Source organism: Vigna unguiculata, chromosome 8 (genome assembly GCF_037176805.1).
Source record: "Vigna unguiculata cultivar grain cowpea cultivar isolate G323 ecotype 2 chromosome 8, ASM3717680v1, whole genome shotgun sequence".
Lineage (NCBI taxonomy): Eukaryota > Viridiplantae > Streptophyta > Magnoliopsida > Fabales > Fabaceae > Vigna > Vigna unguiculata.
The window spans coordinates 29362819-29388318 of NC_140799.1; the positions used below are offsets into that span (position 1 = coordinate 29362819).

General features: G+C 33.3%; 1 protein-coding gene across 3 annotated transcripts; it reads right to left on the minus strand.

The window, feature by feature from the left end:
* Nucleotides 1-203: 203 nt before the first annotated feature.
* On the minus strand, nucleotides 204-15978 carry LOC146884367 (rust resistance kinase Lr10-like). Of its 3 annotated transcripts, none has more exons than XM_085665803.1 (4): nucleotides 15111-15822; nucleotides 11106-11138; nucleotides 2531-2554; nucleotides 204-2384 (listed from the first exon to the last, which is right to left on the minus strand). In XM_085665803.1, the coding sequence occupies exon 4, from the start codon at nucleotides 2042-2044 to the stop codon at nucleotides 1175-1177; it is 870 nt and encodes a 289-aa protein (XP_085521929.1). In that variant the 5' UTR covers nucleotides 2045-2384; nucleotides 2531-2554; nucleotides 11106-11138; nucleotides 15111-15822; the 3' UTR covers nucleotides 204-1174. The 3 variants fall into 3 exon arrangements, with proteins under 3 accessions (XP_085521929.1, XP_085521927.1, XP_085521928.1); XM_085665801.1 differs by having other exon boundaries at nucleotides 2095-2384; nucleotides 15111-15978; XM_085665802.1 differs by lacking the exon at nucleotides 11106-11138 and having other exon boundaries at nucleotides 2095-2384; nucleotides 15111-15978.
* Nucleotides 15979-25500: the final 9522 nt, after the last annotated feature.

The window sequence follows — 25500 nt, forward strand, 5'->3', positions numbered from 1 at the left end:
TCAGGTTAACAAAAATTAGGACTAAATTAAACAAAAATAACAAATATAGGGACCAAATTGAATATAGAACATTGATTTTGACACATGGCATGTTGTTGGGTTGACATGTGGATATTTAAAAAAAATTAAAAAAATTGAAAAAAATTAAAATAAAAAAATTCAATTTTTTTTTTAAAAAAATCACGAAGTGACACGTGACTGTGACTGTGACTGTCACTGTTCATGGTCGTTAATGATATAAACGATGTTAGCAAAAATGATCCAATTGAACAAAATTGACGAAAATTGAGATATATTTAAACATAAAACCAAAATTAGGACTTATTTAACAAAAGTTAACGAAAATTGGGACCAAAAAATTATTTTAACCAATAAAGATACTTTGTGTTTTAAATTGATTATGGTGACACAAAATTTATATATGTGTGTCTCTACTTATATCCCGTTTACCACTCTTTATTTAAATTACTAAAATAATTTTTAATTCATAATATAATTTAAAAAAAAAATTTAACATTTAATTTAATAACTTATATTTCAGTCATACGTTTAATTATTATTTTTCTACAATTACTTAATATTTTTAGTTGTTATTTGACGCTTTTAATGATTGAAACACATAAAAAGATCCACCTGCAAAAGCTCTTTGATGCTGCAAAAGCTCTTTGATGCTAAAGTCAATAAGATTTTGTAGTTATTTTCTACGTCATGGTTCTAACATTTCTCACGATAGCTCACCAATCTCATCTTTTCTTTTTACCACTTTTCATTGCATAACACGTCTTACCATCCTTTCCATTTCCCTTTACACGTCACTTCATGTTCTCCTTTCTCTTATATCTTACCTCTATATATTTCATTAACCTTATCTCTAAATAATGAAAAATGAGTATATATTAATCATTTATTATACATAATAAATGCATTTCATAAATAAGTGAATTGTATCATGATAATTTTTAATAACTAATATATTTAAATTATTAACAAAACTAATTATAAATTATCAAGAAAATTATTCTTTAAAATCTCTTCAAAAAATTTAAAAGATGAAATTAATTTTTAAAGATAAGAGTATAAATTAAAATTGAAACTATAGAATAACACATTGAGAATATTAAGAAGTCATAAAAGAGTATGAGCATAACTTGTACAAAATGAGTGATTCCAAAAACTAGTGATTAGGCATGTTTGTATCAACATTCACATTAGAACTAGTTGAATCACTCCATGAGTTGATTGTACCATCATGTTCTAATATTTCATGAAGATAAAAAGAAGGTTTGGGAGGAATTTCAAGAGTTTCAACTTTTCCTTCAAGCATCTCTACAACCTTGCTCATTGATGGACGATCACTTGGTTTGAATTGTATACACCAAAGTGCAACTATGAACATTTTTTTCATCAAAATCTTATCCGTTTCTGAAGCATCTTTCATGTCAATATCTTTCTCTTCTTTAAATTGATCATGGATCCAAAATGGAAAATAATGTTGGCTTGAATGTTCCGCAAGAGGATTTGAATTTTTCCTCCTACTTGCCATTTCCATCAAAAGCATTCCAAAACTATAAACATCGGCTTTATAAGAAACTCCACCTACATTTTTGTAGAATAATTCTGGAGCCATGTAACCCAATGTTCCTCTTATTGCAGTCAAAATAATGGATCCATCCTTTGTAGGATACAACTTTGCAAGCCCAAAATCTGAAACCTTTGGAGTAAAGTTATCGTCTAAAAGAATATTATGAGGCTTAATATCGAAATGTAAAATTTGCACATCACAACCTCGATGTAAATATGTTATCCCATGAGCAATTCCAAGAGATATTTCATAAATCTTCTCATAACTTAGAAGAACACTTCCTTCTTTAGAGAAAATATATTTATCCAATGACCCATTAGACATGTATTCATAAATCAAGCCACGATTTTTTCCTTCAACACAATATCCAATAAAACCTACTACATTCACATGATGTATTCTTCCGATGGTAGCTACTTCATTAACAAACTCTTGTCCATTATTCTTAGATTTGCTCAACATCTTTACTGCAACATCTAACCCACTTCGAAGCTTTCCTTTGTACACAGAACCAAAACCTCCTTCTCCTAACTTCACTTTAAAACCTCTAGTTATTTTCTTGACCGTTTTGTACTCGTATCTAATTGGATTTATATTGTTGTCTAACAAAAACTTTTCAATGTTTTCAAACTTGAAAAATGTCTTTTACGCCATTTATAGATGATTAGCACTAGAAAAAGTAGGACTATGAATAAATATCTAGCTGCTATAAATATTGGTAGAATTACATCGCCTATAAATTCTCCCTCAATATTCCAATACGGTGATGATCGTTTGACGATTTTTATTGTATGAAGAAATCCTGTCAATTTAAGATTAATTCAAAATTTGAAGTGTATGAAAAAAAACATATAAATTGATGAAATAAATAAGCTGATTCATGGAAAACTGAACTAATTTAATATATTGAGTAACTTAGTAAAGGGAGAAATAAATAACTTCCATTACCTTTTATAATACCAACAAAAAAACCTGCAAAAAAGAAAAACTGCTTAAATAATAATAAAAAAATATGCATAACATCAAGACAAAAGAACACTTAATATTAAAAACTTGTGATACAAATATTGCACAAATATAATGTATTATTTAAATATGTATAAATGTTAATCCAATATATTCTATAAAGAAATTGTTGTCGAATATTACCTTAAATTCATATCACTATATTAAATGTTATATTTAATATTTAATATAGTATATGAATTTTCACATTTTTATTTAAACTTGACACATTCAAATGAAAATAAAGTAATATCAATGATTTGAATATATAATTTTATTATTTTTAACCTATACCATTGTATAAAAGAAATTCAATATAAGATTTTTTTTTAATAATGATCAATTTTAGTGATAAAAAATAATTAGTTATCATGATGACAAATTTAGATACCAATTTATAAACTAAAAAATATTTGTAGTTAAAATAGTCTCAAAATTATAATTGATCTCTATACTGATGGGTAAAATTGTTTTTATTATGAGTTGGTCTAAATTGGTCACTAACATTAGCTACTAAGATTTTAACTACCAAAGAAATTAGTCTCTAAATTAGTCTCTAATTAAAAAATTGGTGTTCAAATATATTTTTATCACTAAAATTAATCATTACTTAAGAGTTTTCTTGTAGTAATTGTATACATATTTATTTTTCATTTTATCATTTTAGTATGTAATTATATTTCTACAATAAAATAATTATTTATCAATTTTGCCTTTTTTTTTTAAATTTAACCCTTGTTTCGAATTTGATATATATATTTTTAATTTTATTGATGTTTTAAACTAGAATAACTATCCATAATAAAAATAATTATTTATATTTAAATAAAAAAAATATCTACAATACCATTTTAAAAGTTATTTATATTTAATTTTATAATTGTACTTTTATTATTCTTTATTATCATAGAAAGATATAAATATATATGCACCTAATGTGTTTCTACTAGTATTATAAGGAGTTTCCCAAGTGAAAATGAAACCTTAAAAAAATGTGAATAAGATAAGTAAAAATAATTAAAAGTTGAAAAAAAATTGTGATAATATAGTTAATTAATTATTATTAAATTAAATTAAATTAATTTGTTTAAATCATATAAGAAAAAAAATATTTGTTTAACTATATATAATAATTTGGTGACACGTTCTTATTCTTTGTAAAATTCTCAATTATTTTAATATTAAAAGGTTTAATGTATTCATGAGTTTATAAATTTGATTATTTTGCACGGTGATGATTGATTGTATTTAGAATTGGACTATTTCATAAATTTGACATGTTAATTCATGTTTGAATGATCTTATTTGATTTGTTTTGACTAGGAGAATTTAGCATTAGAGCAATGGAACAAATTGGCACCCTCTACCATGTGGTAAAACTGTTTTGAATCATTGTATTGAGAAAAGGATACCAATTTGAAGCCTGGTCAGGTCCAAGTTCACAACATAAAATGGAGTTGTTATCAACTGATACAACGTTGAGCGAGGGCATTGTGGTGCTGAGTGCCACTTATGCTAAGAAGTTTGGTGTTGAGTGTTGGCTTTGTACCCCTGAGTGCTAGGTTTGCTTAGAGGTTTGTGCTGAGCAGCATTAGAGTTGTGCTGAGCGCCACTTTTTGTGAGAAGAATGGCGTTTTTGCATGTTTGACCTGTTTGACTATTTTTGAATGTTAGTAATTGATACGAAAATGTTGTGAAGGACTTTTTAATGTCATGACTATGAATTGTTATGAGTTTAAGGTGAAATTGTTATGTGTATGTATGATGATGATGATGTTTGAGGAATTTCAAGGAGAAATTCCTTCTAGTGATGGTTGTGGTGGTATTGTTAGTATATTTTTGACATGAGGAGGTCCAAGAAGGAGGTACTTGAACTTTAATAGATATTCACACTTAAGTATAACAGGTAGTAGACCAGTCATTTTAACCCATAATCCATGGGTCGACCCTAGCCCTCTTTAAAACTAAATCTCATTTCAATGACCCATCTAATGAGGGGCTTTTTAAAAGTCTCAAGTCCCAAAAGCCTTGACTGAAGTGGGTTGGGACAGGATTAGTGTGGGTTTAGCCCCTTTTCAATAAAAAGTCATTTTCTCTCTGGATATTGAAAGTCTCTTAAACTTCTTCTTCTCATCCGCAACACCTTGCCAAAGTCTTCATTCCTTCTTTCCAAGGCCTCCCCAATGACCGTCGTCGAAGCCGCCTCTTTCACAAAGCTTGCAGACACCAACACCCTCTCTACACGGTTGTTGGAGTTCTGCTCCGCTGCGCACCTTCTCTGCTTTCCGGAGGTACGTCCAAGCCTCCAGAAACACACCAAAGATGAGAATTTTCAAACCTACATCGACGATCAGAACTTCACCAACTATGGAAACAATAGAGTAGACGGAATCGACACCTTCAAGAACTACTCCAACGACATCTTCAGCACTCCGTTCAACGCTTTCTGTGGATACAGTCGCGGATCCATTGACCACAAAGAAAGCTTCACCGGCTATGCCAGCGGCACCAACGTTGCCGACAGAGCTTTAACACGTACGACTCCAAGAGTGCCAAGGAAGGCTCTAGCAACTTCAAAAATTACTCTAGTAATTCGAACGTCGCTAAACTGTGATTCGTCGCCTACTCCGACAACACGTCAATAGGAAGCAGTCGTTCTCCAACTACAATGAGGACTCAAACGCAGGCGATCAGACATTCCAGGGCTATGGTAAGAACTCCTTTGCAGCCAAAAACGACTTCACATGTTATGGAACAGAGTCCAACGTCGCCTCCTCTAGCTTCACCAACTACGGAAAGAAAGGCACAGGTGGCAATAGTATGTTCACCAACTACGGCGTTAACATCAATGATCCCCAAGAGAAATTCCAAAGCTATGGCGGTGGAACCGTTGGTGAGACGCACAACTTTGCCAACTATAGGGACCAAGCTAATGTAAGAGACTAAAAAACAGTGAAGATGCATACGGTGTTCTGTTGTGTTTTTTATTCAATTTTTTTCAATTTTTTTTTATATTCAAAATGATTATTTTTTTTCTGAGAAAAAGGCCCATGAGCTAGCCCTATCCCACAGGGCTTTTGTGGGCTTTTTGGCCCTGTGGGCTTTTTCAATGAAGGGCTTTTCTAGCCCCAACCCATGTAGGGTAGGGCCAAACCAAGAGAAGTGGGTCAATTTGACAAGTCTAATAGCAGAATAGGTTACATTGCAGGGGATCCTATGCATTGGATCATTTTGGTCCTAGGCACGAAGGGGACTTACCGTGTGTAAGACCTGAGAAAAATAAATAAATAAATATTTATTTAATAAATGCGAGGGTGGAAATCTCTATATTAAATAATGTAGAGAGAGAAGATAAGGAATTGTTCTAGCTCAAGTGGTTGAGGGTACTTGATTATATGAAAGGACTTAGGATTTCGTTATATTGAGCTGTTTAGAGTTTTTTTTTTCTAAATAAAGCGCACTTAATATTATTCTTATTATTAATTTTATTTTATTTTTACCATTATTACTATTATTATTATTATTATTATTTTCTTTTACTATTATTATTACAATTACTATCATTTTTATTTATTTATTTATTTATTTTATTTTTATTTTTATTTTTATTATTATTATTATGTTGATTATTATTATTAATTTCATTTCATTTTATAATTATATTTATTAGTATTATTATTTTATTTTATTTTACTATTATTTTATTATATTATTTTTATTATCATTGTTATTTTTTATTGATTTTATTATCATTATTATTGTTTTATTTTATCATTATTATTTTATTTTATTAATATCACTGTTTTATTATTATTGCTTTATTTTATTTTATGATTATCTTCATTTTCATTATTATTTTTATTTTTAAAATTTCGTTTTATTATTATTATTATTATTATTATTATTATTATTTATATTAGTATTATTATTATTTTTATTACTATTTTTATTTTTATTATTTATTATTATTAAATATATTACTATTATTCTCATTTTATTTTATTTTATAATTATCTTTATTATTATTATCATTATTTTATTTATTTTATTTTACTATTATTTTATTATTATTGTTATTATTATCATTGTTTTGTTTTATTGATGATTTCATTATTATTATTATTGTTTTATTATTATTACTTCATTTTATCATTATTATTAATATTTTATTATTATTATTATTATTATTACTTTATTTTATTAACTGTTTTATTATTATTGTTTCATTTTATTTTATTATTATTTTCATTATTATAATTTTTATTTTTAAAATTTCATTTTATTACTCTTATTAATATTATAATAATCATTATTATTATATTTATATTATTATTATTATTATTATTTTGTTATTATTTTATTATTATTATTATTATTATTATTATTTTTACTATTATTATTTTTATTATTATTACTATTATTATTTTGATTTTATAATTATCTTTATCTTTATTAATTATTATTATTTTTTTATTTATTTTATTTACTATTATTTTATTATTATTTGTATTATTATCAATGTTTTATTTTATTTATGATTTTATTATCATTATTATTTGTTATTATTGTCTTATTTTTATTATTTTATTATTATTGATTTATCTTATTATTTTATCTTATTAGTATTATTGTTTTCCTATTAACGTTTCATTTTATTTTTTTATTATTATTTGTATTATTTCGTTTTATTATTATTATTATTATCATTATTGTTATTATTGTTGTGTTTTTTATTATTATCATTATTATTGTTTGATTGTCCGTGCGATATTTTGGGGCAATGGTTATATATTCTCCCTGCTTTTGTATATTGTTTGGTTGTTCAAGATTGTGTTGGACTATGATCCAGTCATGTGATTATGATTGGATAAGCATATCTCATGTTATGGATTGTATGTATAGTGCTTGGGGTTCTTTGGAATTTGCTTCAAAGTGCCAAAAACCAGTAGTAGTGACGCTACTGGTGTGGCGCCTAGCGACTTGGGGTGTGCTGCTTGGCGACTTGGGATGGGCTGTCAGGTGATAAGGGAAAACCAGAGAAGCTTGGAACGCATGGCACTTGGCGGAAAATGCGATCCCGCTAGGCAGAAAAGATCTGGTAGAGGCTTTGGAGAGCGTATGGCACCTAGCGGCGTGAGGTGACTACTAGGCGGTGACAGTGCGACAGGGCTTTGGTATGGTGCGTTGCGCCTGGCGGTGTGAGATGCCCGCCAGGCGGTCTGGAACCAGGCTCTGCCTTGCGACGCGAGAGGCGCGCCAGGCGGTTTTGGTGCAGAGTTGGTGCGCTAGGAAGGATTTCTACACAACTTGAGGTGATGTTCATGATGCGATGCTTTGGCTGGGGCCCAGTTACGAGTGTATCTTGTATTGGGATAACACATGGCCTTTCTAGGTTGTAGCCTAGTGGTTTAGGAAGTCCAGTGGAGTGTGCGAAATTGTGGCTCGTACGACGAGGTTTCAGATGATTGCCCTCTTCAGTCCATCTAATTGAGTTTGGTATAGTCCGGGGACAACTACGGACTCCTGTTCGTTTTGGGGAACTCCACTTGGTGTCGCGATGTGAGGCCGTGGCAAATTTATTCCCGCGTGTGGACTATTAGGTGATGGCCTGTAGTCGGAGGGGCGAGTAGACACTCGTGCAGCAAAGATCGATCAGTGGACTCACCAAAGGGTGTAGAATCAATAGACGTCTAACGAAAGGGTTGAAAGCCGAGGAACTGAGAAAAAGGGAAATTTGCTAACACGTTTTATAGTTTTGAGATGCTTTATTAATGTAATGTTTTATTTGTTTATTTACATGAGCTCACCGTATCTGTGTGTGTTTGGCGATGATTATGTAACCTTTTACATGGGAGCAGGGATTGATGCAGGTGAGCAGGTGGATGCGTAGAGACGGAGTGGGAAACACTTATGAATTATTTGTATTAGTTTTATAAACATTTTATAGTTGTAATACTTGAACGCCGCGAGTTTATTTTAGTTTGGCGCGTTGAAATAAAAGTTTTAAATTTTCCCACGTTTAGGGAAAAGGAATTATCATAAATGCGATTTTATACTTATATCCCTATTTTAATTATTTAAATTAGTAATATCCAACCGGGATGTTATAGTGTGTGGTTGGATGATAACCTCTTGAGGTCAAACTCTATAGAGCTTGGAAACCACCACAGGTTCACACCTACATTGGGTCTGACATCATTGGCATGTATTTGGATAATTGAGTTAGTGTCAACTATTTGTGCGTGTATATGTATTCCCATATGGTAATCTTGCTTAGTAATATTTAATATGCTTTAATTGTGTAGGATAACTCTTTTATACACTAGCTTACCCTTTTTTGTTTTTTATGTTGTATTTGTGGTTTGCCTCTTTGTTTTGCGATGATCACCTATTCGATGGGATCAAACGAAATTGTAGGTTTAGAAGCACCTCTAGAAGATAAAGAATCATCGATTAGAGTATATGAAAGGTCATAAAGTAAGTGGTTAGTTTTGTATGCTTGTTAGTTTAGTTCGAGTGAATAAATGATATATTTTTATAGTCTCATCTTTTGTAAGACTATATTAATATACTTTATACATTATTTATACATTAGATCAATTGTTTTGAACACTGAGATTAAATGTTCTATTGTATTAGTTTTAAACTATTAATCTTATCATAACATATAAATTAACAATATAGTAGTTTTAAAAACTCTATTTTTATAAATGAAACTTAAATTTAATTAATAAATATAATAATATTTATACGATAAATAATAAAATAATATCAGAACTAAAAACGAAATAAAATATAGAATAACTATTTTTGTGGCTTAAAAATATTAAAATTTAAAATGAAAATAATTTAAGAAATCATTTTTTGTTATATAATTGAAAAATATATACAAAATATAATATGTTAAAAAGTCAATTTAATAAAAATATGAGTATAATATTTAAATAAATATTAAATTTGATCTCAATTCAGAGAGGGACAATATTGTTCCATTTCGAAAATACTTTGGGCTAAATTGAATAAAAAAATATATATAGGGACTAAATTGAATACAAGACAATGACACTTTATACTGATATTGACATGTGTCACACCATGAAACCTGACACGTGAATAAAAACAAATTACAAAAAAAAATTAAAAAATTAAAAAAATGAAATAAAATAACTACGAATTGACATGTGACACTAACAGTAATGATGTTTCTAAGATATTAATGGATTTCAGTCAATTTTACAAAAATTGAGACTCAATTAAAACAAAAAGCTATGTGGGCGATCGACATGAAACTTTCTAACCAAAATTGGGACTAAAGGAGTAATTACACCTTATATTTACATTGAGATGGATGTTGTTTAATACAAATATGAACGTTTTATGTCTAATCTAGGACGTTTGAAGTAAAAAATATTTTAAACTCATTAATCTATTCTTTTGTTGCAAATGGTGATACAAGATTTTCTATGGTGTTCTACACTATAGGCATCCCTATGTGATTTCATATATTTGTCCCATTTTTTCATAACTAACATTTTTTTTTATAAAATTATATCAAATGAATGTAAAAAGTGCATTTCTAAATGGTTTCATCAAGGAAGAACTATATGTAGAACAACTCAGCTGGTTTTGAAGATTCAAAACATCTAGACCATGTTTTTAAACTAAATAACGCCTTATACCGTAAGGAAGCTTCTAGAGCTTGGTATGAGAAATTGAGTCTCTTGCTAATTGAGAAGAGTTTTACTAGAGATCACATAGACACTACAGTATTTAGGAAACACTACTTTGATGAATTCATATTAATACAAATTTATATAGATGATATTATATTTGGTGTCACCAATGAATCATTATGTGAGGTATTTTCAAATCTAATGTAAAATGAGTTTGAAATGAGCATGATTGGAGAGCTAAAATTTTCTTAGGCCTACAAATAAAACAAGCTAAGGAACATGTTTACATCCATCACACTAAATATGTTAAAGAACTACTCACTAAGCTTAACGTGGAAGATGCAAAGGAGATAAAAACACCAATGCATCCTAATGCATCCTTAGGATTGGAAAAAGAGTCTAAACTAGTGAATCGTATAAATAGAATCAAATGATATAGTCATTGTTATATCTCATTACATTTAGACCTAACATAATGTTTAATTTGTCTGTGTGCTCGTTTTAAGCCAGATCCAAAAAAATAGATATAAATGTTGTTAAAATTATATTTAGATATGTTAAAAAAACTGTTAATCTTGGTCTAGGTATAAGACATAATATTTAGGTCCTTTAAATGCTTGTTTTCAGATTCAACACTTCAAATTCTTGTTAATATAAGACATTCTTAGGTATGTTTAATCATTATTTTCCGAAGGATCCTTTTACAAGACACATCTAAAATTTATAGCAAGACACATAAATTTATAGTCTACAAATTAATTTGTAAAATTTCCCTTTTATGAACTCAAATATAGTTCAAAATAAAAATTAGTTTGAATTCTCATGAGACAATTTAGCGCGCGTACCTGTAAGGTATTCTTCAATTAAAGATAGCGTTCCTAAAATAATAAAAAGAAAATATTTATATAAAGATAAAAATTAGTTAAAATATTATACTATTTACATATAAATTGAAAACTAATTCACTCCAGCTTATCCAAATTTAATTTAGAAGATGCTAAAATTTAGTTCAACCTTAAAAATATATATTCAATATATATATATATATATATATAATATCTAGAAAAGCATTATTATTATTTAAGTTTATATCAATTATATGCTAACCATAATTAAACTTGAAAGCTTATTACGAAATTAATAAAATTTTATGGTTTAATCATATGTCTTTGGTCCCCATTTTTATAAAAAAAATTTCAATTTTGTCCTTTTATTTTTTTTTTGTCTCAATTTGGTTCCTTCTGTTAATAGTACAATAACGCCGTTAGAGTAGAGCTGTCAAAATGGGTTAAAACCCGCGAGCCAACCTGGCTTACCACGGGTTTGGGCCGGGTTGGGTTGAAATTTTTTTACAAATTTTAATACTTGTTGATTTTTGACCTGACTCATTTAGAACTTGGCTCATCCGGGTTGAACCCATGGTGAGCAAGGTTGGCTCACCAACCCGTAGATAAAAGGGTCACACAAGTGTTTTTACTTTTTTTTATTAAGTTGGGCTTTATATTTGGGTCATGTTAGGTTTTTTTTATCTAATACATAAATAATTTGTATATTTTTTATTTTGGTTTGTATTTGGATTGTATTAAAGTTTATTTAGATTTTAATAAGAATTACAATTTTTTTTACTGAAAAAAAATAAAAATAATTTTTTTTTAAATAAGTAAACCCGTGAGCCAACCCGTGGTGGGCCGGGTCGGGTTCACATTTTTTTGACTCGCTAAAAAGTGAGCTAGTATGGGTTGGCTCACTAAATCATCAACCCGTGGTGGGTCAAGTTGGGTCGGGTCGGATTACCCGTTTTGACAGCTCTACGTTAGAGGAGTGTCACGTGTTAGTTCATGACTTTTTTTGACCTTTTTTTTATTCTTTAGATTTTTGAATTTAAAAAAAAAATTGTCACGTGTCAAGCTGTCATCATGCCATATGCAGTGACAAAGTGATGTGTCACTTATATGTCATGTGCCATTTCTACTTTCTCAATTTTGTCCCTTTATTTTAATTTTTGTCTCAATTCAGTCCCAATTTTTGTAAAAATTAAGTAATTTTGTCCTTTTCCAAATTGAAATCAAATTTAATTTCTATATAAATGTACACAGATATTTCTATCAAAATTGATATTTCAAATAAATATTTTTAACAAAATTAAGTTCATTTAATTAATATTTACATTGAACTTTATTTAAAATTGTTTTAAAGTTGTTAATAGAAAATAATGTTAATAGAAAAGAAATTCATAAATTATATTGATATTTATTATATCGTACTTTAATATTGGTTTTTAATTTGAGTTTATATTTCAAATAATTGTATATTTTTAAAATGTGTAAAGTTCAATAATTTGTACACAAATGTTTTAATTGGTGTAAAAATAAAAATTGTAAAAATTTTAAAAATAATTTTAACTAGTTCATGTAACAATAAAAAACATAATAAATTTAAAGATTGAAAACAATTTTAAGTAAAGTTGAATGTGAAACACAAATTTAAATAAACTTAGTTATTTAAAAATATATAATAAAAATATTAATTTGAATAAAAATATCAAATTTAATAAAAATATTTGTATAACATTTATATAAAAATTAATTTTTGTTTCAATTTGGAGAGGGACAATATTACACCATTTTTACAAAAATAGAAACTAAATTGAGACAAAAATTAGAATACAGGTACCAAATCGAGATGGAAGAGATGACACCTGGCATAATATTGACACGTGACATTATCACTGTCACATCACTCTTCACTGCCATGTGGTACGACGAAAGCTTGACACGTGGCAATTTTTTTATTTTTTAAAATAATTCAAAAAATAAATAAAAAATAAAAAAAATTAATAAAAAATTCAAAAAGAAAATCAAAAAATCTGGGAACCGACACGTGACATTCCATTTAACGTTGTTACTGTATCACTAACGGAAATGACTAAATTCAGATCAAATTTTCCAAAATAGAGACCAAATTAAAATAAAAACAATAGCGAAACTAAATTGAGATTTTATTATAAAAATGGGACCAAATGTATAATTAAACCAAATTTTATCTAGGATTTTCTATATTGGCCGTATTTTAGGAAATTAGTATAGTTTACTAAATTTACAAGAAATAAATAAGATGTGTTTTAAAACATAAAGTCTTAATAAAAGAAGGTTTTAAAATATAATTTTACTTTCTATTTTTCTAAACGGAGGTTTTGTTTTAAAATATATATTTTTTATTTTAAAAATACAAAAAATTGGAATCTTAACACCTTAAAGTATTTATCTTTTTCTACATTCACGTAAATATTTTTAAACAAAAATTAGTAAATTTAAAAAAATTGAAAATAAATAAATAGTGATTTAGAACATCGATTTTTTTATAAACAGATTGCTTTAAAAAAATGTTTTCTATATTTTTTGTTTTAAAGTGAAGTTATGTTTCAAATATGATTTCTTTTTAAAAAATATAAAAAAAAGGGAAGATTGAACATTTACTGGAATTAAATAAATAGTAATTTAGAAACATAAATTTTTTTATAGACTTAATTATATTTTGAGTCCTAGATAAATTCGAAACTTTCAATTAAAATTTTAAAACTTTTCAATTATGTATCTGTTGTTAGAGTTAGGATTGATATTTTAAGATTTACGGGTATTTATATGAGGTGGGAGTTATCTTACAATGTCATTCTGCTTAATGTCGGACTACACAATACTTGATTACAAAAGACTTTAAGGATGAAGATCTCCATCAAAGATTTATTATACTTAAACGAAAATTATTCTTAAACCAAATTCAAAATATAAAATTAAAAATAAAAAATTAAAAGAAAAAATATAAAATATAAAATATAAAATTAGATAATTAGATAATAATAAAAATATTAAATTATTAAATATAAAATAAAATAATTTGATAATTTTTTAATTAACTATTTTCACCGTAAATATTTCCATATTTTATAATTAAGTCATTATAAATTTATAAAATTATATAATTATGAAATTATGAAATTATAAAATTACAAAAATAAAAAAATTACGAAATGGTAAGATTGAAAAGTATAAATTTTGAAATTATGATATTATGTCATTATAAAATTAAAAGGAGGTAGAATATAAAAATATGAATTGTAAAATTAGATAATTAAAAATTATGAAATCAAATTATAGAATTATATTTATATTTTATATTTAATAATTTAATTATTATCAAATTTTATAATTTTATATCATATATATATATTAATTTTATAATTTTAATTTGTTTTAAAAATAAATTTCGATAAATACAATAAATTCTTGAAGGAAATCCTCATCATTAAAATCTTTTAATATTATATGATTTAGTATAATATGGTCAAATTTAAGCAAATGACAATCTAAAATAATTGTCGCGTCAAATAGTTAACAATAAAATATAAAAACAAATACTCATTTGAAAAATTTTAATATTTAAAAGAGTTAATAGACTATTAAAATTTACTAACTCATTTGAAAATTTTTAAATTTATTATAAAATAAGACATAATTAAGCTTCTTTTATAACCAGATTACTTTAAAATATATATATATATATATATATATATATATATATATTCTATTTTCTATATATATATATATATATATATTTTTTTTTTTAAAAATGAAGTTATGTTTCACCCTTTAATTTTTTTTTTTAAATATAAGAAAGGGAAGACTGAACACCTTCACCACGTTATGGAAAGTGATGTTTTGAAACACAAATTGGTTAATCAAAACACAATTTATTCATATTTGTAGTTTTAAAATTTACCCATTTTATAAAATTTAAATATTTAAAAATAAATAATGATAAATGAACATGAGAGGCAGAAGAACAAATCTCACCACAATTGCTGCCATAGTAGTTCATCCTAAGACAACCAATGCACTGAATTTCTTGTGTGGTTTGATTGAGGATGCAAGAGATACCATTTCCACAGTGATCCCTACAAACAAGTGGTAACCAAGTCAACCAAAATCCCTTTTCCAGAGATTTAAGGATATCAGCATAAGAAACGTTCCTGTTATCTGTCGACTCTCTATAGGAAACACCATGTGTCCAGTTTGCGAAGGTAGCAACCTTTAAACTGCACCCTGCCTTCACGTCCATCACTGTAAATTCCGGATGAAACTTCTTACCGCGATCCACAACGGCGTAGATATAGCCTCCGGAATCACAACCGCCGGATTTCACTTCCACATATCGAGGATCATCACTCACTCGATCACTACAATTTAGAAACACCACTTTTGCAGGCTCATACACATTCTCCCCAAACGCTACTTTGGCAGTCTCAGACTCATAGTCCTCCCCAGACAACGTAGCCAGCAGATCATCGTCATATCCACTGAAATTTTGTGTGGATAAGAAATAGCGAGGAAAAGAGCAAGAAGTGTCCTCCACAACACCCGGATCAATCAGTCGGATTTGGTACCTATCGTAATTGATTTCTTCCACAAAGTATTTCCCTGAAAACAGTGTAACTAATGGTCTGTTATTCACGCAATCAAATTCATACTCGGGAAGGCCGCAATCTCGAGGGTCGTCTTTCAGTCGGAATGGATGTTTTATTTCGTGAATTTCGCCGCACGAAGAAGATGGACAGGATGCGCGATGCTTAGCACAGCAAGTTTGGTGGAACAGCACAAGAATGGTGACCACAGAGACAACTACTGATTGCGTGCAGCGATTACAACAAGGTAAAACAGACATTGTTACCTCCGCTCCTCAAATTGGAGAAAATGATACTTAAATATTACCTATGGCCGGACTACCCCAAATTATTAATAAATGATACTGGATTTTTTAAATTGAATATATATATATATATATATATATATATATATCGCTAGTTATATCCCTTTTGTACTCTTCATTTAAATTACATTTTTTTTAAATTTGTCATATAATTTATAAAAATTATATTAATTTTTATTTGATCTTTAATTTAGTAACTTATATTATCATATATTTCATTTTTTGTAATTTTTTTATAATTATTGAATTTTTATTCGTTGTTATTTGATATTTTAATTTTTATTATTATTAATTTTTATTATTTTTTATATTAAATGTAATAACATTCAGTATCGTTATGATATTTAATACTTAATAATATGGTAATTTGTCTATTTGGTTATGACTTTTTTTTATGTAAAAAAATTGTTTAATTAATATTTGGTTGGAGACGGGATAACAAATTCATACCTACCGGATATCAAAATAAAGATGATGGTCATTTGTACTTACTTGTAAGAGAATGAGATAATCAAAGTTATTTCAATTTTGCCCCGTTTTCATTAGTATGCTCAACTAATTATAATAGTAACAAAAAATATTTTACATGTCAAAATGTTGTGTTAGTACTTTTCTTCTTTTTTTTTCACTTTTCTATGGGTTATATTTCTTATCATAGAGAATAGAATGTCAAAGCGGGACAGGTTCGCTAGTTTGTCGGACCGGCTTGCCAACCCACCATAAAAAAGGTGGGCCATGTTGCAATTTTGAACCCACCAATCTGCCCAACCCGCCTTGCCCGACTAGGGATGATAAAAATATTCATGTCCGCGGATATCCGCGAATAAAATTCGTGATGGATAGTTAATACCCGCGGGTAGCGGGTATTTTAATACCCGCGGGTAGCGGGTATTTTAATACCCGCGGGTAGCGGGTATTTTAATACCCGCTTATAAACGGGTCGAGTACGGGTATCATATTATCCGTACCCGTGGGTACCCGTTACCCGTAAAAAAATTAAAATTAAAATTTAATTTATATTTTATTAAGTTAAATTTAATTAAAATTAAAATTAGCAGTATATTTTAGGGTTAAATATGTTTTTGGTCCTTCAAGTTTTAGTGAATTTTGGAATTAGTCCCTCATCAAAACTTTATACAATTTAGTCCTTCATCTTTTAAAATGCGTGAATTTAGTCATTTTAACCAAATTTTGTTAAGTTTATCTGACGTTTCAAGCACATTTCATGATAGTATTTAAGTTAAAATTGAAGCAAAAATGTGTCAAACAGTGTAAATAATTTAAATACTATCATGAAATGTGCTTGAAACGTCAGATAAACTTAACAAAATTTGGTTAAAAGGACTAGATTCATGCATTTTGAAAGATGAAGGACTAAATTGGTCAAAAGTTTTGATAAGGGACTAATTCCAAATTTCGCTGAAACTTAAGGGACCAAAAACATATTTAACCCTATATTTTAGTATGAAAAATTTAATTATAATTATAATTATAATTTAATTTAATTTAATTTTATATTTTATTTTTATAATTCTATATTAAAAAATTTATAAAATATAAATTTTTTTAAATATTTGCGGGTATCGGGTATCCACGGGTACCCGCAGATTTTAAAAATATCCATGAGTATTTTTTAAGCGGATACCTGGCGGGTAAATGGGCGGGTAGCAGGCAGATTTTTTTTTTGGCGGGTCGGGTTGCGGGTAGGCACTATCTGTGCCTGACCCGACCCGTTGCCATCCTTACGCCCGACCCTTTAGCTTGTTATAGCGCGCCAACCCGCTTCAATTAAGAGTTTTTTTTTTATATATTGACATTTGTTGTAGTGTTGTTTCTTCACTCATTTACGCACATTTTGTGTTACTTGGTCATTTTCTTAGAGAAGAGAAAGAAGCCTCAGCCAATTATCTCTGTTCTTCTTCTTCGACCAGAAGGACTCTTCTTCTTCTTCAACTAGAACAAAGGTACAAAGCCCACAAGCACACCACCACACACAATGCTCACAATAACCACGATGATGAGTTTGTGTTCTTTTTTCGACGACGACCACGACGATAGGTTCCACCACATGCATAGGTTCGTCTTTTGTGGGATTTCCTTGATTTTCTTATCAAAATTAAGGTTTTGAATTGATTATTCCTTCGAATCTTCATTTTCCTGAGCAAAATTAGGGTTTTATTTACTTCAAACTTGTGTTGTGAATCTATGATGTGTACTTGCGTTGTGATGTGCGAATTGGGGATTTTCATATTTTGCTGTGGTGATCTGGTGCATAGGTTGGGTGGAAATTTGTGGTTGCTCGCTTGTGATTTTTTTTTTTTTTTGAATTGGGGATGTCTTTGTTATCCTATACCCAAATATGCATATAAGATGTGTTTTGTTTGAGAGAAGTATTTGTTAGTTTTATTTGTTTTGCAGTACATTGGATCACCAAGAAGAAGAAGAGAAACTTGGTTTCATGGATTTTTTTTTATCAAAAATGTTAGAAAGCCAAAAAAAAAGAGAGGAAAATGGTGGGCCAGCCTGCCAACCCACCCATTGGTGAGACGAGTCTAACTCTTCAGCCTGCCAATTGGTGGGCAAAAAAGGGGCTGGGCCAAAACGGGTCAGGCTGGCCAATTTTAACATTCCTAGTAGCGAAGGATTTTGACACTGGTTTTTTTCTCCATTATGCTTTTTCTTAATGGTAAAGGCTAGATGGAGCATTTAAGGCCATGACCTTCAAATTTTTTAATTTTTTTAATTATATGTTTACATTTTCTAAATTATATATAATATATATAGGTAATAGATGAAAATTAAATTGGGTATTTTTTTATTTTTTATTTCTTTTTTAAATTATAATATTTAATGTTAATAAATAATAAAATATATAATTTAATATAATAAAGAATCAAAAAATTATTTGTTTTCTAACCTATTGTCTTTTGAGTTCATTAGATGTTGTACTAATCTCTCACTCTGTAAGGCCCAGTTTTCCTGCCCTAAAGCTTTAAGGGCTTCCCTTGAGCTATTGGGCCTTAGGGCTGGCACAAAAGATAAAGCCACCGAGTCTGACCTAATTCCACACTTTTGAGATTTCTGCTACCTTGGTGCTTAGAACCGCAGTCGCTCTCTCTTCGTTAGGGTTTTGTTGTGTTGCCAGTTCGCCTTCCGTTTGGCCCCGTTCTTAGCTCACGTAAGTGCTCTCCGACTCGTAGTTTCCTTCCTTGGTCTGTTTTCGTAAGTTGTTGTTAGGGTTCCGAAATGACCCACTCTCACACTATTTTCCAACTTCGAGCCCGTTCCTAGAAGTTGTTCGTACTCACAAGTTTGGGTGTCGAGGTTTCCAGCTAGCTTGTCCAAGTACGACAAGCTAGAACCTCTTTGTTAATGTGTTTGTAAACTGTTTTACGGTACATTTTTATGATTCTTGAACTTGTGTGTTGTTGAGAATGCTTGAGGTGGTTGGTGTTGTTGTTGGCATGTGTAAAATACGACTGTTCCATACATGGCAGTGGCGGCGACTGTTAAACTCGCCCAGGCGAGGTGGGCAGAGGCTCGCCCAGGCCTTCTCGCGCAAATGGCCGCCTAGGCGACTCGCTCAATTTCAAGCAAGCGAGCGTCTCACCCAGGCGAGGTGAGTCTCGCGTAAGCGAGAACGTGCGGAGGCTCCTGTTCCAGATTCGCGAACTCTTGCCTAGGCGGAGAGGACTCTCCTGAGCGAGAGACTATCGCCTGGGCGAGGCTCCTCAGCCTGAGGGACGGGTTGAGCGAGAATGCGTTCGGTTTGGGGTTTTTCCTGTCTTTTCGTGGTTGAACTATGTTCTATTGTACTATTATATGATGGCATGAGGAGGAATGAGTGTGCATGTTGGGAGGAAATTATATGTGGGGGAATTGTGAGCTTAGCATGATTTCTACATGAATTGTATATGAGAAGTTGGGTACATATGTATGTGCGTGTGGTCACCAACTTGGCATGAGCAACAATGAATCTTGGTGGTTGGTAAACCTTTGGTATGGTTGGTATGTGGAGAAACACTTTACTCATGATTGGGAATAACGAGTTGGTAATGATTCAACATATGAGAAATGAGGATTTGTTATGGGTTTTGTTTTGAAATCTTATGTGCAACGTATGTATAAATTCTTGGTTGTTTATGTATGTTGGTCCGTGTCAATGCATAATTCCTTGGGGTCTCTAGGTGAGACTTTCAGGGTTGCGCTTCAGTGGTCGGGACGTAATTCCATGGCCCCTGTTAGTGTGTGTCCATGGTGGTGCCCCATCTGTATAACTAGGTAAGGATTCAAGGTAAGGTTGCATCCTGACACTCTAAGGAGTCTGTTAGTCTCACGTAGAGCTGACTGACTTCTGTGGTGAGGGTAGCAGGAGGCTTGAAATTCATTAAAGGCTAACCTTGTGGTGACGGAAAAACTGATTCATTGTAACACTTGTAACACATAACTCGGGGGTGAGCAGAGGTATCCACCACAAGTGCAAGCATCCGCTGAATCTGACCAGGTTATACGTATCCGGATGAGTCGAGTCGAGTCGTAGTGTATTGATTGAAAAGTCTTAACATGCGTGGATGTTGTATGAATATTAGATGGTGAAAATATATTTGACCGTATGATGAATATGTTGTCGGCTCTAGCTTACTCGTTTTGTTGTATGGTTGTATTGTATGTGGCTACTCTTCCTCGTGATGATCATCAATGTGATTGATGGGAGCAGATGGGCGAGGTTCTCGTGGTCAGCAAGGAAATGGCGATTCCGCTGCTTAGCCATCTGGGCTGGATTTTTATTCTCTTCATGGTTTCCTTAGGGCTATGGCCCGTGTATTGTTTCATTCCTTCTTGATCTACTCTCTATTGTTAGACTTTTATTTAGTTTTCCTTTGGTATCGTGGTGTGCCCGGATTTGTAGAGGTTGTGTTAAGAACCCCAGGACTACGCTACATTGTTATCTCTGTGTGACGTTTCCTTTAATTTTGCGCATTAAATTAAATGGGGCGTTACATTTATGGTATCAGAGCGGTCATTCCTTAGGTCTGTGGACTTGGATGTCCGCTTAGTTTTCTCTATGTCTTCTAAGTATTCTTCGTTAAATTCTTGTCTTTATCGAGCCTAACCAAGTGATTTTCTGTGTGCTAGTGAACTATGGCACCTCCTCGTAGGACTTCGCAATCGTCCCAAGGTGACGTGCCCGATATCGCCAGGGCAATAGAGGCGATGGTAGTTGCCTTGACACAGCAAAACACAGTTATGATGCAGCAACATGAGGCATCAATGCAACGACAAGCGGCGTCGCTTGAGCAATAACAGGTAGTGATGTAGCAGATGGAGGCTGCACGTGTGGCTGTCGAGGATGCACACATGCAGCATATGGAGGCCCTCCGCCAATAGGAGGAGAACAGGGCAACGACCCCTATATTTGGTCCTGAACCACGACCTATAGTCAGGGAGTGGAGCTTGGAAGATTTTCTGAAGCACCACCCAGCGAAGTTTGATGGCAAGACTAGTCCTGACGTCGTAGACCAATGGTTGAAGGACCTGGAGCGCATCTATGATGCAAAGATGTGCCCCGCGGAGAACAGACTGGCATTTTCAGTGTATATGCTCACGGGGGAGGCGAAGAATTGGTGGAGCAGCACTAAATCCATCCTGGATGAGACAGTGACATGGGAGGCTTTCAGAGAGAGATTCCTCTCAGAGTACTTCCCAGACAACATCCGGTACCTCAAGGAGGTGGAGTTCCTCCAGTTGACCCAGGGAGGGAAGACTGTAACAGAGTATGCTGAGAGGTTCAAACACCTCAGCCGTTTCTACACTCTGTCGCTCGATGAGGAGTGGCAATGCAAGAAGTTCTAGAATGGGCTTCGTGGTGACATCCACTTGATGATGGCTCTCTTTTCAATCAAGGATTTTGCCGCTCTAGTGGAGAAGGCCAGAGTGATGGAGAAGATGAAGCGTGAGGTGGAAGGTCAGCGCCCACAGCAGCCACAGCCGCCTCAAAGGATTGGTGGACCATCTGGATCCAAGCCCAAACATGAGGAGCGGAGGAGACCATATGATAGACTCCACCATCAGTCTCAGAGGTCTAGGAGTTTTTCTCCTCAGTAGGGTCGAGTTCAGTGTTACATATGTGGAGGACCCCATTTGAGGAGCGCTTGTCCACGTATAGAGGGTTACTACAAATGCAACAACTGTGGCAAGGAAGGCCACTTTGGGAAGGATTGTCCCACCCTTGCTAGGGCAGCAACACGCCCTCCAGTTCAGGCTTCTCACCAGCACTAGCAGAGAGATAGAGGCAACAAGCCTCAGGCGACAGGCAGGGTATATGCCATGACCGGAGCAGAGGTTGCAGGCTTAGGTAATCTTGTTATGGGTCGATGCATGATAACGAGTGAATCTTTGTGTGTACTGTTTGATTTTGGAGCGACACACTCTTTTATGTCAATTGCTTGTGTGGAGCGTTTGGGTCTGCCGGTGCACGAGCTGTAGTGTGAACTTGCAGTATCTACCCCGACGTCGGGTCTGGTCAAGACGTCGTCCTTGTGTGCTAGGCTTCCAGTAGAGGTAGAGGGACGCATGTACAAGGTAAATCTAATCTGCCTGCCTCTACTGGAGTTGTAGGTGATCTTAGGGATGGATTGGCTCTCTGCCAATCGCATTTTGATAGATTGTCGGGAGAAGAGGTTGTTGTTCCCCGACTCAGAGGAACTAGAGTTGGTGTCTCCTCAAAGGGTAGTGAAGGAGATCCAGATTGGCGCACAGTGCTTTATAAGCTTTGTCCGCATGGAGGTGAGAGAGAGAAGGAACATCAGTTATACCTGTGGTACATGAGTTTGAAGACGTGTTTCCAAATGAGGTGCTAGGATTGACTCCCAGTAGAGAAGTGGAGTTCTCTATAGATCTAGTGCCAGGGACAGGCCCGGTGTCGATGGCCCCATATGGCATGGCTTTGATAGAGTTGGTCGAACTTAAGAAGCAAATAGAGGAACTGATGGCGAAGCAGTTTATCCGGCCCAACACTTCGCCTTGGGGAGCGCCAGTGCTATTGGTAAAGAAGAAGGATGGGAGTTCGCGTCTGTGTGTGGACTACAGGCAACTGAACAAGATGACGATCAAGAATAAGTATCCGCTTCCGAGAATTGATGACTTAATGGATCAGCTACATGGGTCATCGGTATTTTCGAAGATAGATTTGCAATCGGGATACCATCAGATTTTGGTGAAGGCTGATGATGTGCAGAAGACGGCTTTCAGGTCCAGGTATGGCCACTATGAGTATGTGGTTATGCCGTTTGGTGTTACCAACGCTCCGACGGTGTTCATGGACTACATGAACAGGACCTTCCGGCCCTTCCTAGATAAGTTTGTCGTAGTCTTCATAGACGACATCCTTATATACTCCAAGACTCAGGAGGAGCATGCAGAATACCTGAGGTTGGTGCTCGGTGTTTTGAGAGAGAAGCAGTTGTATGCCAAGTTGTCTAAGTGCGAGTTCTGGATGGGTGAGGTTCAGTTTTTGGGGTATGTGATATCCGCCCAAGGGATTGCAGTGGACCCGGCAAAGGTCGAGGCAATGGTAAAGTGGGAAAGTCCTAAGTCGGCCACAGAGATCAAGAGCTTTGTGGGGTTAGCGGGCTACTATAGGAGGTTCATATAGGGATTCTCCAAGATAGTGGCACCTCTGACTTTGCTTACCCGGAAGGACCAACCTTTAACTTGGATAAACAAGTGTGAGGAGAGCTTTCAAGAGCTAAAGAGGAGATTGACGAGTGCTCCTATATTGGTAATTTCGGATGTGGGAAAACCATTTGAAGTCTACTGCGTGTCTCATCTCGGGCTTGGTTGTGTTTTGATGCAAGAAAAGAAAGCAGTGGCGTATGCTTCAAGACAGCTTAAGGTGCTTGAGCGTAATTACCCCACTCATGACCTAGAGTTGGCAGCGATATTCTTTGCCTTGAAGATTTGGAGGCATTATCTTTATGGTGCTCAGTTTCGTGTGTTCAGCGACCACAAAATTTTAAAGTATTTGTTTGACCAGAAGGAGCTGAACATGAGGCATAGGAGATGGATGGAGTTCCTGAAAGATTATGACTTCGAGCTCCTATATCATCCAGGGAAGGCAAACGTGGTAGCAGATGCCCAGAGTAGGAAGACTGTACATACAACACACCTCATGATTAAGGAGGTGGAACTACTAGAAAAAGTTCAGAGACATGAGGCTACAGGTTGAGTTGGGGCCCGAGTCCATTAGATGTAGTACCCTTACTATATCTAGTGACTTCTTGGACTCAATCAGGGAGAGGCAGTCATTAGACGCCAGTTTGAACAAAGTTAGAGAACAACTTGGGTCAGACGAGGTTAGAGACTTTGCTGTGGGTGATGATGGTATACTGAGGTTTCAGGGCAGAATCTGTTTACCTAATGATGCAGAGGTGAAGAAGTTGATCCTTGAGGAAGGACACAAAAGCCGTCTTAGTCTGGATTATGGCATGACTAAGATGTACCAAGATCTCAAGGAAAACTTCTGGTGGCAGGGAATGAAGAAGGATGTGACACAGTTTGTATCAGCCTGTCTGACTTATCAGAAGGCGAAGGTGGAGCACCAGAGACCCGGTGGAATTCTACAGCCTTTGGAGATACTAGTATGGAAATGGGACAACATTTCCATAGACTTTGTGACCCATTTGCCACGGACTTTTAGAGGACATGACACCATCTGGGTGATAGTGGATCGACTGACCAAGAGTGCTCACTTCTTGGCGATGAACTTAAGAATGCCTATGGCCAAGCTGGCTCAATTGTACATCAGAGAAATAGTGAGGTTGCACGGGGTACCGTCGAGTATCGTGTCAGATAGAGATCCGTGATTCACGTCTTGGTTTTAGTAGACGCTACAGAGTGCTTTGGGGAGCAAGCTCACTATGAGCTCAGCCTATCACCCTCAGATCGATGGCCAGTCTGAGAGGACGATTCAGTCATTAGAGGATTTGTTGAGGACTTGCATATTAGATCACCTGGGAGCTTGGGATGAGGTGTTGCCTTTGATAGAGTTTACCTACAACAACAGTTTTCATGCGAGCATCGGCATGGCGCCATACGAGGCTCTTTATAGCAGGAGGTGTAGGACTCCTCTTTGTTGGTATCATGATGGATAAGCGGTGTTGGTCAGACCAGAATTGTTAGAGCAGACCACCGAGAAGGTGAGGATGGTGAGAGATAGGATGCAGGCTTCTCAGAGTAGGCAGAAGGCCTATGCGGACTGCAGGAGGAGGCCTTTAGAGTTTGCAGTGGGAGATCATGTATTCTTGAGGGTGACCCAAACCACGGGCGTGGGAAGGGCCCTCTGCTCAAGGAAGCTTTCACCCAAGTTCCTTGGCCCCTATCAGATCACGAGGAGGATTGGGCCGGTGGCTTACGAGATAGTCTTACCCCCACAGTTGGCGAACCTTCACCCAGTGTTCCATGTCTCCTAGCTGAGGA

What these genes read in the sequence shown, in the direction of transcription:
- LOC146884367 (XM_085665801.1), bottom strand. Translation starts at nt 15,978, where the DNA reads ATGTCTGTTTTACCTTGTTGTAATCGCTGCACGCAATCAGTAGTTGTC. An exon ending in CTACTATGGCAGCAATTGTG is followed by an intron (nt 11,139 to 15,110) that starts GTGAGATTTGTT and finishes TTATTATTTTAG; the next exon opens with GAACGCTATCTTTAATTGAA. An exon ending in AATTGAAGAATACCTTACAG is followed by an intron (nt 2,555 to 11,105) that starts GTACGCGCGCTA and finishes TCTTTTTTGCAG; the next exon opens with GTTTTTTTGTTGGTATTATA.